Genomic DNA, 19,125 nt, shown 5'->3' with positions numbered 1-19,125 from the left:
GATTACAGAACAATCAACCAGATGTAGTGTTGGGGCTGAGAACTTCAGCCTACAGTCAGTAGGCTCTAATTCACAGAGATGCTGGAAAGAATGTGAAGGAGCACAGTGCTAAATCTGAGTCTTTAAATGGTCTGCCTTCCCCTGTTAATTTCTCAGCCAAGTCTTTAAATATTAAGTTAGGACCTTGATTTGCCATCATTCTTTCTATTTTCAAGTGTTGCGAAGTGGTTCACAGCTATATTGGTGGGTAAGTTTCCCATGGAGTCCCAATCAAGACCAGAGTCTATAGTTACTTAAGAGAACTCAACCCAGTTCTATGAAAAGAGAGTAATCTACTACCGTACCTCACTTATCACTAAGTTTTTTTAAGATACTTGTGCATCATTTTCAAGATCATCATGTAATCCCAGCCACAGAACAAACCTATGATGTTCATAGTGAGGCCATCAAGGCCCCAACCACAGAAAGAGGTACGTGTGCAAGGTAGACCTTTATGATGGAACGAATTCTTTTTTACTGCAGTGGGACTCCACTCCCATATAAAAGGTGTAGACAGCTACATCCCTTGATGACCTCAGGTCTCATATTTGTGCCATTGTAAAGTGTGTGAGGAAAGTGCATTAGGGAAGACCCCCAATACCAAAAAACAATTTAGTCGGGCATTTAGAGTCTACATAGAAACTTACAGTGCAACAGGAAAGGAACATGAGACTGAATATTATATGCTATTACAATTACCCTATTAACATTTAAATCAAATGCAAAAAGCTTACAGTTACTAGAACGTAATACTGTTGAGACAGTCAGATAAGAGGATTTTCACGATGCAGCACTGACTGTGCTGTAATTCTGTATTTATGGAGTCCGCCACATACAAAATTTAAATTTACAATCCTCACATTAGCAATGTACTCAGAAATGCAAGATGCCTTTTATTTTCAGAACAAAAACTGCACTATAATAGACTAATAAAATCACCTATAAATTAGAGCCTTCTGAATAAGAGTAAGAGATAAGAAAACATTAGAGGGACATCATAGCAAACATTTAGTGTGCCAGTTTTGTACTGGAGCCAGAAGGGTGTTTCACTGGATTAACAAAGCTATCAATTATGTAATAACTGAAGTCCACACACAAAACACTGACTTCCATCAAGGTTTAAGTACACTATCTCCACTACTGGTAACTACCATACAGACAAAACAGACACAGGTCATAGACACAGAAGGCATTTTGTCTATTCCCTGGAAATAGTTTGGATACTGTATTGAACAGCTTCCTAGAATAGCATGATGGATTTTTAAACAAAGGATTTTATCAGTTACCAGAATTTAAGTCAATTTATGATCTACAATCACCTTAATGAAGATTTGTACCCCAATATGTCCTCAGACTCATGCTCCTTTGTTCCAAGAACACTATTATCTTTAATAGTTAAGTTTATTTAACCTTTGAATTAATTGCTTATAAAGTGACAGCCAGTACATGCAGCAGATACAGGATTTTAAATTTCACTCCCTTTCTCTAGTGCTGATAACCTGTAGAAAAATCACTTGTGTAATTCCACTCTGTGTCACACTGGGGTTGTGAGACTGCCAACATTTTAGGCCATGCAACTAGCAGTTGAACTGACAGATGGATAGTAATGGTTTAATCTACTCAATTTGTAGCGTCAAGCTGAAGTTTCTCGAGCTCAGTGGGTGGGTGGCAAGTGAGATAGAAGAAGGGGAAGATGAGAGAGAAGTACTCTCTCATGGTAGGTAAGTAAGATGGAAGTCTGCAAGAAGAATAGATTGATACTTCTGCTGCTTTGTCATCTTTGGAGACTCAAGAGAAGTCTGCTATTCAGTTATGCAAAGCAATTCTTTGAGAGCGTAGGAAATGAAGAGATTATCCCTAGTGTACAGTGAGATTGTTTGGAGATTTGTTTTCTGGTCAGGGTCCAGGGACAGCATCTTTTCAAGAAGCACCAAATACACAGTGAGCACTACTAGACTACAAACAGGAAATTCACCTGTATCTGCAAACAATAAATGAGTACAGAATCAGATTATTCACAGGGCAAACCTGAAACAATTCACTATTTGGAAAGTGAGATTTTACTTCTATTAGAATGTCTTCTTACCCAGATACCGAGTCTATTTAAAGACACTTCACTTGTGCCTCAAAACTGGAGTCTGTCATGCAATAAACATTTTCTTCATTTAAAGAGGGTTATTTTTGTTTCAAATATTTGTTTCAGTTGCAGAATTTACATCTGCTTATATGGCAAGATGAGAGGACTGGAGCAGATTCTGCCCTGACTTGCACCCTGTTAAATGCAATGCAAGTCAGCACAAAATTTGGTTGACTGTCTTATAACAGAAATAGCTTTACATTTCAAGCTATCTACCTAAAGGCAGACCAAAAAAAAAAAAAAAAAAAAAAGCTTATAACTATGACTACTTACAGATGTTGTTTTATAAGTACAATTATATACTTAAATAAGTGACTCATCTTTTCCTTGCTTTGTCAAAAGGCAGCCACACCCCACCACAAAGAGCAAGACCTGTATACTCTAGAGTGAGAGAGAAAAAAGGGGAAAAAAAGATGAAGTAAATTAGCTCTCTAGTTTAACTAGTTCTTCTGTGGACCATCAGTAAATAGGGATTTCATCTGCATGGGAAGATGATTAAATAAAGACAACGAAAGTCCACTTTAAAGTCTCAGAAGCAGAAGTCAAGGGCACTTCTTACATTTTAAAGTCATGGTAATGATCAGGATGCTGAAAGGGCAGCAGAATTATACAATATTTACATGATTTAAAATACAACCTTTTCCTGTGTTCCTTGAGGGGGCAACATCTCTAAAGTTACACACACAAAGAAAAGAGGAGATAGCTGAATGTTGTGTTCAAAGCCAGAATTAAAAAACCTTGTTTCCAGATTTTCAGAAGTTTAGTTAGCACATTTACATAAACAAAAAGAGACTGAGAAACCATTCCTGTACGTTTCTAAGACCCCCCCAAAAGGTAGGTGAGTGAGCTCAGCACCTCTCTAAGGAAAGTGTTTGTTCCTTTTAGATACTTAGGCCCTTTTAGGCCAAGCATGGTACGTGCCTTTAACTTCATGGGAATTTAGTAATTGCTTCACATATCTTAGAGTGTTATTAACCTGAGTATTTAACCTTTGTAAAGTGCCCTAATCGCAGCACTCAATTCACTAACACAGATCTGTTCAGTAGTAAGTGGGGGCAGTATACTATGAACTCTAGGCCATTCCTGATCGGTTTTCTAAAGGAGGTCATCTTAGATGACTTCATTTCTAGTGCTGAGTTAAGTTTTTCTGAGAGATGTTAAAAAAAAAAAGTTGAATGGATAGTTGTTCAAGCACTGGGTTACTATACTAAATTCCTTGAGGAAAAAAAATTCAGAGCACCTAGCTACTTACTCATATCTGAGTAAATAATTTATTCTCCCTCACTCCACAAATTATTGCTAATGCGTCTCATTTTCTGGCCACATCCATTCTATTCAAGAATGAATACAGACACCAATTAGCCTGGGGAGAGTGGGGTGCCACCCAAATTAAAGGGAATCTCTTCAAAAAGACACACAACTGGCACTAAAATTTTTATATCCTAGCAATATTTTACCCAACAGGGGTCCAATCCTCTTTGAAATAAGAAACTCTGCAAGAAAAATAAAGAATATTTCAACCATTGCTCTAAAAACAGGATAAAGAGTACACCATACCACATCAGCCCATCAAATCCATATAGCTAATTTGCAATGTCAACAAAAAGAGCACAAGTGACTTCAACGAGGATGGGATGTGCCAAATACAATAAACAAACAAACGTTTTACCTAGATGTTGCAAACACTTCCATTTACTGTTCCTGCAGATGCAGAACAAGCAGATTGCTGGTAACCATAGCAACCACCTCAGACGGTTAAGGTATGCATAGCACAGACATAGTGGCAGGTGATGATAGGGGCTGAAGCAGACAGAAGACCAGAGGTGGACAGAAACGCAGCCTCAAAATCCCAGGCAGGCACCTTGTAATAGCGGAGGTAATCGGAGATGTACAAGAAGCTTTGGCTCACGAGCCGGTGAAAGCATATAGAAATTGATGCAGTGTGCCATGTTCAATGGTGCAGCACATACCATATTATCTCTGGGTACCTGTTAATACACATTAGCCTTGACTAGTGTTTTGTTAATGAGATAGGGACTAGAAATGCCGTGAATGACGACATTAAAGAAATATTTAGCAGTACAATAGATCAACAGGGCTCATCTCTAAAACCTGCCCTATTCAGAGGAGATTGTAAATTAGTAACTGTATCTTTAGTAGTAGTATTGTGGTAGTTTTAACTTGCTCCATTTCGGTACTGTTCTTGGAAAGGGTTGATGATGATTAGTATGGTTAAGACCAAATTCTTTATTCTGCTCAGATTTCCTTACCGCCCTATCACCATAGTTTGAGCGCCTTCCAGAAACCCATTAGGCAACTCAATTAGCATCTGTCACATGTGGTTCCCCCACCCTCCCTCATTATGTCTAGAGGGAGTGTTACAAGAGGTTTTGTTGGAGGTTCCCATAACTGTTTTACGTCTGATGTGCTTTGTGTTTACTATAGAAGGCAATATGGAAAAGGGCACATTACACTTGGAATGGAAAGTGGTAAGACTTAAAGCAGTTCTTTGACCATTTGGTAGTCTGTTCCCCACCTCTGCATGGGCCTCCCAAGAAATCTACATCTACAATGACAAGCTTCACCCTTGTGGCAGACAGCACAGCTCCTTTATCCCCAGGAAGCCAAGCTGGACACATGGAAACTCCTTCATCCTGGAGTTTTAGATTATTTTAGGTATCCGAGGCCCAAGCCATTAAGCACTTTGAAGATAAAGATTAAGATCTTCACTTTGGCTATGTTCTGTAGGGACAGACGTAGTGTATTTATGTTAGTGCATAGTGCTGAAGAGACATGTTACTGCATTTTGTGCTAGCGAGAGTTTCCTCAAGGGCTGATTGCTGTAGTCCAGCCAGGAAGAGACACTTATTACTGAGATTGGTCATAGTCTGCTGGGATAGGACACAGTCTCCTGGACAACCAAACCACCCTTTCTTCCAGTTCCCACAATATAAGCAAGTCACCTGCATCATATTATACCTACTCTTGCTCCTCTGAGATCATAAGGTTGTTTTAATTAATAAATAAATAAAAAACAATGCAACTTAGATATGATAAATCCGAATAATACAACTTCCATTTTTTGGTCAAATGCATGCCAGGCAAGACAAGGTATCTTATCTATATCCTATCTATATCTTACTACCTGTTGAACCTTGCCCCCCAAATCAAGGTTTAGAACAAAACATGAACAGGCATAAAATAAATTCTGTGTTGTTCTAAACTCTACCAAAATTCACAGTCCATTTCATGGTCGTAAGATTTCAAAAATTGTAAGTGTCATGATTTCAGCTATTTAAATCTGAAATCTCACGGTGTTGTAATTGAAGGGATCCTGACCCAAAAAGGGGTTGTGGCATGGTCACAACGTTATTGTAAGGGGGGTTACGGTACTGCTACCCTTACTTCTCTGCTGCTGTTGGCGGCAGCACTGCCTTCAGAGCTGGGCAGCTGAAGAGCAGTGGCTGCTGACTGGGAGCCCAGATCTGCAGGCAGAGCTGCCACCAGTAGCAACACAGAAGGATGGCATGGTATAGTATTGCCACCCTTACTTCTGCCCTGCTGCCTGCCACTCTCCAGCCACCAAGCACTGAAGGCAGCAGCACAAAAGTAATGGTGGCATGGTATAGTATTGCACCCTTACGTCTATGCTGATGCCAGCAGAGCACTGCCTTCAGAGCTGGGCACCTGGCCAACAGCCTCCATTGTCTGGCCGCCTAGCTCTGAAGGCAGTGCAGAAGGAAGGATGGCAATAGTGCGACCCCCCTAAAATAACCTTGTGACCACCCTGCAACTCCCTTTTGGATCAGGATCCCCAGTGTGAGAAACCCTGGTCTCCCCTGTGAAATCTGTATAGCACAGATAAAAGCACACAAAAAGGTAAAAGCACACAAAAGACCTGATTTAACAGTCTGTGATTTCATGGCCGTGAATTTGGTAGGGCCCTACTTATTACAGATATACCTGCTGGGAGAAAATACCACAGCACAGAAAATTACTTATAGAACTGACCTGATCATCTCTGAAATTGTCCCAGAGACTATGTGTAAAATTTTAAATCTGGTGGTGAACATAAGGCAAAGGCAAACTATGCATATGGAAATCCTCACTGGTGTAACTTACATGGCCACCTGCCAGATGGTATAAGTTACACCAATTTTGATTCTTTTATTCATTTGCAGGTGATTCTAAGGCAGCGTCAGTTACAAAACCTTATTCATCACCTACAAATTTGGTCAGGGGTTTTAAAGGTGCCAGACTTGTGGAGAAAGATACTCCTACAAAAAGATTTAAAGCTTTTTTAAAAAAAAAAAAAGAAAGACAGACATTGCAGAGGTTGAAGAAACTGACCAGAATGAATTTATACAGTATTAGTCCAGTGAGGGCCACTAAATCTTGTGCTACTAAAAGCTAATATGACTTAAGCACTACATTTTCACTTTACTGATTCATTAGTAAATATGTATGTAGTTCTGGATAATTTAGAGCAGAGGCATTCAAACAATGGGGTGCCCTTCTCCCTAAGGAGGAAGGAGTGTGCGCCAGGATGGGCACTAGTTTCCTGTCTTTTGGCCAGGGATTTAGTGCTCCTAGAGCATCACTCCAACCCCAAAGTAAGTTCTGTAAAGGCTCTTGGTGTCACTTTCCTCCCTGTTTCTGGAGCTTGGCCACTCATGCCGGGGAAGAGTCACTGCAGATGTGGGGTCTCTGTAGCTGGTTGGGTTGGGTCCCAGGGGGAGGCAGGGCCCCATGCAGTCCCTGCCCATGGTGACACGCTGCCTCCTACATAGTGTCCATACAGCCAACAAGTAACCAGCTGGTCTCAGCCAGTGACAGCTCTACTTCACCCCCAGCTCCACCAGCCCCAAGGACAATGATGGCACTCATGGCAGAGGCCACTCCAGCTACTAGATCAGCACCCCCACAGACTTCTTGCTATGCCAGACCTATGTGGAGCGCAAAGTGATGGCAACCTTGAGTACTAAACTCTTGACTCCCTGCCCACAGATTCTGTCACCCCCATGCAGCTGCAGGTTAGCAACAGGAACACTCCAGCACCTGAGCCCTCCATGCATCCCCGTTGTGTCCAGCCCCCCCGATTCACTGGACACTCGCAGCATTCACTGCTTCCAAAGAGGCAGTACAGCCAACTTGCCAGTTCCACCTCAGAGCACCATTCCATTTAACATACGGCACTTGGGTATGTTTATAGTAAAAAAAAAAAAAAAAAGTAAAAGTTTGTTTAAAACAGTATAACGATTCAGGCAATAGCAAATAGAAATATTGGAAACAAATGGTTACATATGGTTTAATTTTATAACATGCATTCCAGAGTCTAGATTTAATAAGATTATCATATCTAATGTAAATATTGTTCACCAGCATTTTCTCGCCTGGAAGGCTGCGATCCCTTTTTCATGAGACAAGCCATACTGTCAGCTTGTCTCCGCAATGTAGAATGCTCTCACTCTCTTTGCAACCCCAGATGTATCAAAACAGTCTTGATTTTTATTCATAAACTGGACACTCTCCTGCTGTGTGTTCTTTCCTGTAGATTTTGTGATAACTTGTCGATTTGACAATCTTGATGAGCTGGCAGCCCCCAATGCAGGTAGACTTACATTGGGAGACACACAATACACAAAAACCAATCAGAGAGATAAGCGTCTACTACCTCCTGCCTGACCAGAACCTGTCCGAGGCATGTCACCTCCAGGTGACCTGCTTTAATTTCAAGGAACCTAATTGCTAGTACAGATTTTTACCTTCTTAAATATATTCCATAGATACATTTTGCAATGATTATGACCACCAGTGGGCTACTGGCTCTCAGTAGAGACCTTACATGCCCCTTTTTAGTGCATTATGCTGCATATGCTCGACTCAGGAGATACCTGTAAAACTGTGTGCCCTCAGCCACTTGGCACAAAGAGGTTTGACATTATGATTTCCTAAAATGTTTGTGCAGTTTTATTTTAGCTGCTGTGATTTGTACTCTTTTTGAGCAGATCTGTGAGAGAACATGAAAGGTGCTTTATGAACTAAAATTAGTACCTTTGACACTTATACGCTTATTATAACTACATTGATCAAAGCCCTTCTACTCTTGCAAAGCATAGGATTATATTTTAGGAATACTCTTATTCTTGCAAAGCATAGGACTACAACAGGGTTCAAAAAAGAACTAGATAAATTCATGGAGGATAGGTTCATCAATGGCTATTAGCCAGGATGCACAGGGATGGTGTCCCTAGCCCCTGTTTGCCAGAAGCTGGGAATGGGTGACGGGATGGATCACTTGATTACCTGTTCTGTTCATTCCCTCTGGGGAACCTGGCATTGGCCACTGTCCGAAGACAGGATACTAGGCTAGATGGACCTTTGGTCTGACCAAGTATGGCCGTTCTTATGTTTTCATTCTTTGCGTTGTCTTAGTAAACTATGATGAGGTGCAATTGTTTTGAGAGGTTTTTTAAGCTTAGGGAGGCTCATTATGACAAATAATAAGAACCCCTGATCTAGAGTAATTCACGTAAGTGCCAGAGGTCACGTGAACAGGAGTTTGAGCTGGGTTCATATTTGAGTTTTTAAGGCCAGTCATCCTGAGAACCCGGCACAACTAAATTGGTGAGTGGGTTGGATCACCTTGGATTCCACTGGACCTTGTTTCAGAGCACCTTTACTTGAAATTCTTCAACCTCAATCCTACTCTAAATTCTTTGGCCCTGCAAAGTTTGCTTTCAAAATAGCCAGCCCTTTACAAGCCATCCCTCATCCCCAACATAAACAACTCTAAATGATTGTTTACATATGATTCGTCTTCCTAAAGGCAACTCAAGTTTTGTATGTTGTAATCGTGGCAAGACGTCTCTGAAGAAAAATTGATGTTCTAAAGAAAGCTTTTCATTATCCAGTTTAACTTAAGGTTTCAGTTTAATAAAAAAATTGAGAGGTTTTCAAAGTCACAAACTTCTTTTAAAAATCCTGTTCTCAACTCCTCCTATACCCTGTGTTCTCTCAAGCACTGACAGCAAGACACAGGACCACATTTCAGGCTTCAAATAAAGGGACACTTCTGGTTTTTGAAGTATTTGTTTACCAATGAGTCTTACTGTAATTCATTAGAAAGAAGCTATTTAAATGGAGATCAGTGGGCGGACAGCAAATTTACCCAGTCACAATATTAGAGTCCAAGATTTATTTTGCACACATTCTCTGCACTAAGCTACAAAGTACCCCTCACCTCCCTACTTCTGCTTTTCCCAAGAATGGATGGTAATTACTCATTTCCACCATCAGTGAAAAATGGAAATGCTGAGTCCCTCAACAGACTAGAGAGGAAACATAACCATGGACTTGCTATTCCAGAATTATCCATTCCACAGCTAGTGAGACATTCTGGAGGATTAAAATTATTTCAGAATCCGAGCATCACCATATTATGAAATTGTGCTAGATCTTTCATAGAAGCTAAGCTGACCAATTCCTCCCAACCAGCTTTCACTCACAGTTAGCAATAGTGTGATTAAGTTTCAATACAGGAGCTACAGCCAAACCTAAAAATAATTTAAGCAAAAAATCTTACATTATTCATCACACTTGCCACCAGACTATAGATATTGAATATTATTTTGAATGGTGACAGCCTAGTAATTGTTTAGCCCTTTGACTACTGCCATCAACTCTGAAGGTATGTCTTCACATCTGCAGCTGGCCCGTGCCAGCCAGCTCAGGCTTGCAGGGCTGTTTCATTGCTGGAGCCCAGGCTCTAGGACCCTGCAAGGTGGGAGGGTCTTAGAGCACGGGCTCCAGCCAGAGCCCAGAAGTCTACACAGCAATCAAACAGCCCTGCAGCCCAACCCCCGCAAGCCTGAGTCAGCTGGCATGGGCCAGCCATTAGTGTCTACTTGCTGTGTAGACATACCATGACACTACACAGTACCATAAGTAGAGCCCTACCAAATTCACAGCTATGAAAAACAAGTCACGGACCGTGAAATCTGGTCCCCCACTGCGACACTCCCCCTCCCAAACTCCTTTTTGGGTCAGGATCCCTACAAGTACAGCACCATGAAATTTCATATTTAAATAGCTGAAATCATGAAATTTACATTTTTAAAAATCCTATGATCGTGAAATTGACCAAAATGGACCTTGAATTTTGGTAGGGCCCTAACCATAAGGTAACATGTCTAGCAAGAGCTGGGGGAAACAAGACATTAACCTAAATTAGTATTTCTAATCTAAGTTTAACACCGTTTTCTTCAAAAACTTAACTAAATTCAACAGATCTGAAATGAGCCAGTCATGAGAGTTTGCTAAAGAACAAGAAACTTCAAGAGCAAAGTAGTTATACATTTATCTTTCCATTTAACTGTTAAAGTTTTCTATAAGAGATCCCCTGCTCCTCTCAGACCAAAGGTGAACGCTTTTTTCCACCATCTGGGGCTGGGAAGATAATCTGTCTGAGGAAAAAGAAAAGGAGTACTTGTGGCATCTTAGAGACGAACAAATTTATTTGAGCATAAGCTTTTGTGAGCTACAGCTCACTTCATTGGATGCATGCAGTGGAACATACAGTGGGGAGATTTTATATACACAGAGAACATGAAACAGTGGGTGTTACCATATACACTGTAACAAAAATGATCAGGTAAGGTGATCAGGAACAGTCAGCATGGATTCACCAAGGGAAGGTCATGCCTGACTAATCTAATCACCTTCTATGATGAGATTACTGGTTCTGTGGATGAAGGGAAAGCAGTGGATGTATTGTTTCTTGACTTTAGCAAAGCTTTTGACACCATCTCCCACAGTATACTTGTCAGAAAGTTAAAGAAGTATGGGCTGGATGAATGCACTATAAGGTGGGTTGAACGTTGGCTAGATTGTCGGGCTCAACAAGTAGCGATCAATGGTTCCATGTCTAGTTGGCAGCCGGTGTCAAGTGGAGTGCCCCAGGGGTCGGTCCTGGGGCCGGTTTTGTTCAATATCTTCATAAATGATCTGGAGGATGGTGTGGATTGCACTCTCAGCAAATTTGCTGATGATACTAAACTAGGAGGACTGGTAGATACGCTGGAGGGCAGGGATAGGATACAGAGGGACATAGACAAATTGGAGGATTGGGCCAAAAGAAGTCTGATGAGGTTCAATAAGGATAAGTGCAGGGTCCTGCACTTAGGACGGAAGAACCCAATGCACTGCTACAGACTAGGGACCGAATGGCTAGGCAGCAGTTCTGCGGAAAAGGACCTAGGGGTGACAGTGGACGAGAAGCTGGATATGAGTCAGCAGTGTGCCCTTGTTGCCAAGAGGGCCAATGGCATTTTGGGATGTATAAGTAGGGGCATAGCGAGCAGATCGAGGGACGTGATCGTTCCCCTCTATTCGACATTGGTGAGGCCTCATCTGGAGTACTGTGTCCAGTTTTGGGCCCCACACTACAAGAAGGATGTGAATAAACTGGAGAGAGTCCAGCGAAGGGCAACAGAAATGATTAGGGGTCTGGAACACATGACTTATGAGGAGAGGCTGAGGAAACTGGGATTGTTTAGTCTGCAGAAGAGAAGAATGAGGGGGGATTTGATAGCTGCTTTCAACTACCTGAGAGGTGGTTCCAGAGAGGATGGTTCTAGACTATTCTCAGTGGTAGAAGAGGACAGGACAAGGAGTAATGGTCTCAAGTTGCAGTGGGGGAGGTTTAGGTTGGATATTAGGAAAAACTTTTTCACTAGGAGGATGGTGAAACACTGGAATGCGTTACCTAGGGAGGTGGTAGAATCTCCTTCCTTAGAAGTTTTTAAGGTCAGGCTTGACAAAGCCCTGGCTGGGATGATTTAATTGGGGATTGGTCCTGCTTTGAGCAGGGGGTTGGACTAGATGACCTCCTGAGATCCCTTCCAACCCTGATATTCTATAATTCTATGATAAGGTGAGCTATTACCAGCAGGAGAGGGGGGAAAAAAAAAGCCTTTTGTAGTGATAATCAAGGTGAGCCATTTCCAGCAGTTAACAAGAACGTTTAAAGGAACAGTTCGGGGTGGGGGGGGATAAACATGGGGAAATAGTTTTACTTTGTGTAATGAAACATCTACTCCCAGTCTTTATTCAAGCCTAATGTAATGGTGTCCAGTTTGCAAATTAATTCCAATTCAGCAGTGTCTCATTAGAGTCTGTTTTTGAAGTTTTTTTGTTGAAGAATTGCCACTTTTAGGTCTGTAATCGAGTGACCAGAGGGAATGAAGTGTTCTCCGACTGGTTTCTGAATGTTATAATTCTTGACGTCTGATTTGTGTCCATTTATTCTTTTACGTCAAGACTGTCCGGTTTGGCCAATGTACATGGCAGAGGGGCATTGCTGGCACATGATGGCATATATCCTATTGGCAGATGTGCAGGTGAACGAGCCTCTGATAGCGTGGCTGATGTGATTAGGCCCTATGATGGTGTCCCCTGAATAGATATGTGGACACAGTTGGCAAGGAGCTTTGTTGCAAGGATAGGTTCCTGGATTAGTGGTTCTGTTGTGTGGTTGCTGGTGAGTATTTGCTTCAGGTTGGGGGGCTGTCTGTAAGCAAGGACTGGCCTGTCTCCCAAGATCTGTGAGAACGATGGGTCATCCTTCAGGATAGGTTGTAGATCCTTGATGATGCATTGGAGAGGTTTTAGTTGGGGGCTGAAGGTGACGGCTAGTGGTGTTCTGTTATTTTCTTTGTTGGGCCTGTCCTGTAGTAGGTGACTTCTGGGTACTCTTCTGGCTGTCAATCTGTTTCTTCACTTCAGCAGGTGGGTACTGTAGTTGTAAGAACGCTTGAAAGAGATCTTGTAGATGTTTGTCTCTGTCTGAGCGATTGGAGCAAATGCGGTTGTATCGTAGAGCTTGGCTGTAGAGAATGGATCATGTGGTGTGGTCTGGATGAAAGCTGGAGGCATGTAGGTAAGTATAGCGGTCAGTAGGTTTCTGGTATAGGGTGGTGTTTATGTGACCATAGCTTATTAGCATCGTAGTGTCCAGGAAGTGGATCTCGTGTGGACTGGTCCAGGCGGAGGTTGATGGTGCGATGGTAGAATTCCTCAAGGGAATCTTTTCCATGGGTCCAGATGATGAAGATGTCATCAATATAGCGCAAGAAGAGTAGGGGCATTAGAGGATGAGAGCTGAGGAAGCGTTGTTCTAAGTCAGCCATAAAAATGTTGGCATACTGTGGGGCCATGCGGGTACCCATAGCAGTGCCGCTGATTTGAAGGTATACATTGTCCCCAAATGTGAAATAGTTATGGGTGAGGACAAAGTCACAAAGTTCAGCCACCAGGTTTGCCGTGACATTATCAGGGACACTGTTCCTGACGACTTGTAGCCCATCTTTGTGTGGAATGTTGGTGTAGAGGTCTTCTACATCCATAATGGCTAGGATGGTGTTTTCAGGAAGATCACAGATGGATTGTAGTTTCCTCAGGAAGTCAGTGGTGTCTCGAAGATAGCTGGGAGTGCTGGTAGCGTAGGGCCTGAGGGGGAAGTCTACATAGCCAGACAATCCTGCTGTTAGGGTGTCAATGCCTAAGATGATGGGGTGTCCAGGATTTCCAGGTGTATCGATCTTGTGTAGCAGATAGAATACCCCTGCTCAAGGTTCTAGGGGTGTATCTGTGCGGATTTGTTCTTGTGCTTTTTCAGGGAGTTTGTTGAGCAGATGGTGTAGTTTCTTTTGGTAACCATCAGTGGGATCAGAGGGTAATGGCTTGTAGAATGTAGTGTTGGAGAGCTGCCTAGCAGCCTCTTGTTCATATTCTGACTTATTCATGAGGACGACAGCACCTCCTTTGTCAGCCTTTTTGACTATGTCAGAGTTGTTTCTGAGGCTGTGGATGTCATTGTGTTCTGCACGGCTGAGGTTATGGGGCAAGTGATGCTGCTTTTCCACAATTAATTTGCAAACTGGACATCATTACATTAGGCTTGAATAAAGACTGGGAGTGGATGTGTCATTACACAAAGTAAATCTATTTCCCCATGTTTATTCCCCTCCCCCCGCCACTGTTCCTCACACGTTCTTGTCAACTGCTGGAAATGGCCCACCTTGATCATCACTACAAAAGGTGTGTGTCATGTCATCCCCCCGCCCCTGCTCTCCTGCTGATAATAGCTCACCTTACCTGATCACTCATTACCGTCTGTATGGTAACACCCATTGTTTCATGTTCTCTGTGTATATAAAATCTCCCCACTGTATTTTCCACTGCATGCACCCGATGAAGTGAGCTGTAGCTCACAAAAGCTTATGCTCAAATAAATTGGTTAGTTGCAAAAAAACAGGAGTACTTGTGGCACCTTAGAGGATACAGACTAACAGGGATGCTACTCTGAAATCTGTCTGAGAAGTTAAAGTTACAATGGTTTGTTTGGTTTTCACTAAATTCCCACCTATCCCCTTCCCTCAGTTGATGATGCAAGTCCATGTGTCAGATTAGTTAACACCTTTGAACTTGTTACACACATTTCTTAATGAGGGGAGCAATCTAAGACAGCTATAGTAAGAAACTAGTTTTAAAATATAGCTGTGCTGATTTTGAAGATACATGTGTGTCAGATGCCCACATCCTGGTTATTCAAACCTCACATCTAATTTAGACATCAGCACTTCAGGCTTTTCCTTCTTTCTTGACAGGCACTCCTGACCCTGGGGTGAAACCCTGTCTCCACTGAAGCCATTGGCAAAATTAATATTGGCTTCAGTCGACCCAGGATTTCACCTCTTCTTCAGCTTTTGTTCTGACGTGATCCCTAGGCAGAAGTTGACATGGTATACAGGAAAGGAAGGGCAACGATGGAACTTCAGCTGAGAAGTGTCTAACTTTGAGACCTTGTAAATGCTGAACTATAACCCGGAGGATGTGGGGGGTTGCTTTTTGAGGCGGGGTTTGGTTTTGGTTTTTTGGAGGATTTTTATTTTACCTATGCTTTACCAAAAGACATTTTAACTAAGGAATCACTCACAGTATATGTTGTCCTGCATAGTCTTCAACAGAAACCCTCCCATTGCAAAAGGAAGTGTTTTGTTCCTAACACAGGACCTATTACCAGTTTTGCTGTGCCACAAGCTTTTGTTATCAACTGCTTCAAGGTAATAATGCAAGATCAGTATGCTGAACTCTCTCATCCTACTGCCTTTATCATCACACATATTTACTAGTTTTATTTAGTGGCAAGTTCTCTGGGGCAAGGGCTTATTTTTAAAATATTGTCCAGAACTGAGCATAACATCAGCACATAAATGCAATCTTCAGAATTGCTGCTATAATGTTCTGACAAGACTGTTGTATCCTACAGTATATGTACACTATATATTTTACCATATTAGCACAGCCTCTATATATTCCCCAATTTAATATATTCACTTTATTTCTGTGAATACAGAAAAGTGAGGAAATATGTAAGGTAAAGAACGTTATTAAATAAGCACTTAATCTATGTTTAATGTAGTAGGAATCAAGCACTTGTTTCTCCATTTATTCTGAAGAATGCGTGTAATATGTTATTCACTAACATGATGAGCCTCTGGAATGCTTCCCTTTTGTTCCCAAGCTACAACCAATTAGTCTCCAGTAAAGTGAACAATGCTAAAGGCAGCAGTCAATATCCAACCATTGCTATTCTTTCTACTAGAAGGCTGCCGAATACAAAACAGACTAGACCAGAGTCTCATTTAATAGGCCCATACATACAAGAGACCTAACATATTCATACTGTAGCCTAAAGAGAAAATATCCTCTTTAAAGAACACTGCCCCCACAAAAAGTCACTCAAGTTATGCTTGTCAGAGAGAAGCTTTCTTATGTTTCTGCTAGCTTTCCCTCATGCAATTACTTGGTTAAAAGAAGGAATGGGTTTGGATACCATCCTAAATTTTAAAAACATGTTTTAACATACAGCTAAGCATCCGTTATATTATAGTCATTCAGCAGCATACTATGTAAACTGTAAACATAACAAACTTGCTGCTCTATATAATGTTACTTCATAGGATGACAGTATTCCATTCAGACACACATGTAAGACAAGACAAGGTGGGTGAGGTAATACCTTTATTGAATCCACCAAGACAAAAACTTTTCTTCAAGAGCTCTATAAAAGCTCTAAAGCAGGGGTGGGCAAACTTTTTGGCCCAATGGCCACATCTGGGTATGGAAATTGTATGGCAGGCCATGAATGCTCACAAAATTGGGGTGAGGGCTCTGGCTGGGAGTGCAGGATCTGGGGTAGGCCCAGAAAAGAGGAGTTCAGGGTGTAGGAGGGGGTTCCGGGCTGGGGAGCAGCTCTGGGCTAGGACTGAAGAGTTCAGAGGGTGGGAGGGGGATCAAGGCTGGGGCAGGGGGTTGGAGAATGGAAGGGAGGCAGTCTCCAGGTGGTGCTTACCTTAAGCGGCTCCTGGAAGCAGTGGCATGTTCCCTCTCTGGCTCCTATGCAGAGGCACAGCCAGATGGCTCTGTGCGCTGCCCCGTCCACAGGTGCTGCCCTTGCAGCTCGAGCAGTGCACAGAGCCGTCTGGCTGCCTCTAAACATAGGCTGGGGGGGAAGTACATGCCGCTGCTTCTGGGAGCTGCAGAACGCATGCTTGGAGTGGCCTTCAAGCCTGCTCCCCACCTGGAGCGAGGCAAGCCCCAGACCCCGCTCCCCAGTGGGAGCCCAGGGCCCGATAATGTGGCCTGTGGGCCATAGTTTGCCTATCCCTGGTCTAAAGCATGCCTCTCTCACCAACCTCACCCACCTTGTCTCTCTAATACCCTAGGAACCAACATGTCTCCAGCAACACTGCACACAACCCTAAGACAGGAGGTAGCCTAAGTAACTGAAGCCAGCCCACAATTACGTCGTTTTTAAACCCCTTAAGTCAATTTGTACTTATAACCCCTTTATGCAGCAAGAGACAGGTTTAGCGGCAGGAGGATCAAGGCCAGCTTACTGCATGCCAGGTATATGATTATCAATAGCAGTTGAACAGAAGGCTTGTTTTTCCCCACCCCTCTCTGGGGGATGGCCGGCGAAAGGGAACAGAAAAAAAGAAATGATCACCTTCACAGAAATCAGGGCTGCTCAAAATCAATACTAACCAGACTTCAGCCCCTTTGCTCTACACATGTCCACTAAACATGTGTTTTAAACACTCACACAGGCATCCTACAACCCCCGCAGTTGCAAAAAAGCCCTGGGCGCCTCTGCAGGGACTATTCCCTTGCAGCCTTGCGACGAAATTAATTAAACGGCTTAACAGAGAGACATGCATCTTGCTTCAGCTTTACGAACATAAAAAATGAGAGGGAGGAAAGGGGGGCGGGGACAGCAGAGTTGGGAATGTCATTTAGAGGTGGGTTTAAAAAACAAACAAACAACGTTTCCAATTAATCAAACCATAGCCAGGCGCAAAAAGTTTAACCCCCCCGTGTCTCCAGGTAGAGTTCTGGGGGGCGGAGGCACGGGCAGCACAGGCAGATCTCACACACACACAGCCCAGAGAGGGGGAGCCCCGCTCCGTTCACACCCCTCGGCGAGTGCCGGCCTCCCGCGGCCAGCGGGGTGCGGCGGGCGATGGCCCACACGCCGGGGGCTCTCCCCGGGCACTGCACGCGGGCAGCCTCGCGCCTTCCCCAGCCGCGCCCCCGTGGCCCCCGGGCAGGTGCGGTACCTCGCAGCCGTACAGCTGCCCCAGCTGCTCCACGATCCACTCCTCCAGCACCAGCCGTTTCCGAAGCTCCTTCCGATCGTACTTCACCGTCACTTTGCCTTGCTGGTGGCGCCGCTGCTGCTGCTGCTGAACCTGCACCGCCGCGGCGGAGACCGAGTCCTCCCGGGAGGAGCCGCCGCCGCCGCCGCGGGGGCTCTGGAAGAAAACCCGGCTCCCGCCGCCTGCCCCAGCGGCGGCAGCCGGCTCGCTGCCCCCTGTCGCCACAGACATGCTCCGCGCTGCCGCCCCTAGGGAGATCGCTGGCCCGGCTCGGGCTCTGGCCGCGGCAAGGGGCTGGCTGGCTGGCTGGCTCCCTCCCGGCCGGTGCAGCCGCCGCCGCCTCTGCTCCTGCAGCTCCGCTCCGCACCTGCGGCGTGACGGCTGCCCGGGCGCGCACACCCCGGCGGGGGGAGGGGCGGAGGGCTGTGCTTAGGGCCCCCGACCCGGGGGGAGAAGGCGGGGACAGCGCCTTAAAGGTACAGCCAAGGAGCGCGGCGCCGAGCCCGCCCCACGCCTCGGGAGCTCCCCCGCCCTGCTCGTCTGGCGCTGGGCCAGGCCGCTCTCCCAAACCTCGCCGCGCCCCTCCTGCTCTGCCCAACAACGGCTCCCTGCGGGCCCCTGGCTTTGCCTTGGCCCCCAAGGGCCGCACGCTGTGCGCCCCTGGGCCAGTCGCTGCCCCTGGAGCAGCCCCGCGGGAAAGAAGGGGAAGGCTCCCGGGGAGTGCGTGGGGCTCGCCAGCTGGCCCCAGGGCAGTTTTCTCCTCCAGGATGTTGCCAGCTCTCGCCCCTCGTGCGCTCTTTGGGTCCTACTTGGCTAAACCAAGGAGAGTATAGCCTCAGGGGGGACTGCCGGGCTTGGGCTTGTGGCTATTTTTTCTTTAATGGGGGTGATTTTCTTCTTCAAACTATGCCCCTGGACGAGCTGACAGCCCTAGCTCAGAGAAAGCCAGGTTGGGCGATTTCCAGCCCGAGGAGGTGGCCAGTATGGTTACTGCTGGGATGTATGGTTACCAGTGTCCATCTGTGCTGGCGGTTATAACGGCACACTCACCATGCAGCTCTGAAGGTTTCTACATCCTCTGTAAAATAAAATTACCTGCGATAATAAAACAGGCCTGGCAAGTGCTCTCTCCCTTGTTCTCTCTCACACACAGGCACCTTTTCAGAGACAAAAGCATAAATATCACACATATACAGGCCTTTTCCAGCAGTTGCCTGGTATCTCTCT

At 44.5% G+C, this 19,125-nt stretch overlaps 1 protein-coding gene across 3 annotated transcripts in view; it reads right to left on the bottom strand.

Moving 5' to 3' along the window:
* The window catches only part of PPP1R14C (protein phosphatase 1 regulatory inhibitor subunit 14C), a 73,918-nt gene extending 55,592 nt beyond the window's left edge, over nt 1-18,326 (bottom strand). For all 3 annotated transcript variants that reach the window (XM_073335223.1, XM_073335224.1, XM_073335222.1), the window contains exon 1: nt 17,860-18,326. In XM_073335223.1, coding sequence (XP_073191324.1) covers nt 17,860-18,129 — 270 coding nt within the window. In that variant the 5' untranslated portion in view covers nt 18,130-18,326. The remainder of the gene's footprint in view (nt 1-17,859) is intronic.
* Nucleotides 18,327-19,125: the final 799 nt, after the last annotated feature.

Source organism: Lepidochelys kempii, chromosome 3, assembly GCF_965140265.1.
Source record: "Lepidochelys kempii isolate rLepKem1 chromosome 3, rLepKem1.hap2, whole genome shotgun sequence".
Lineage (NCBI taxonomy): Eukaryota > Metazoa > Chordata > Testudines > Cheloniidae > Lepidochelys > Lepidochelys kempii.
Note: the sequence above shows the minus strand (reverse complement) of the source record. Positions and strands in the feature narration are given on the sequence as shown.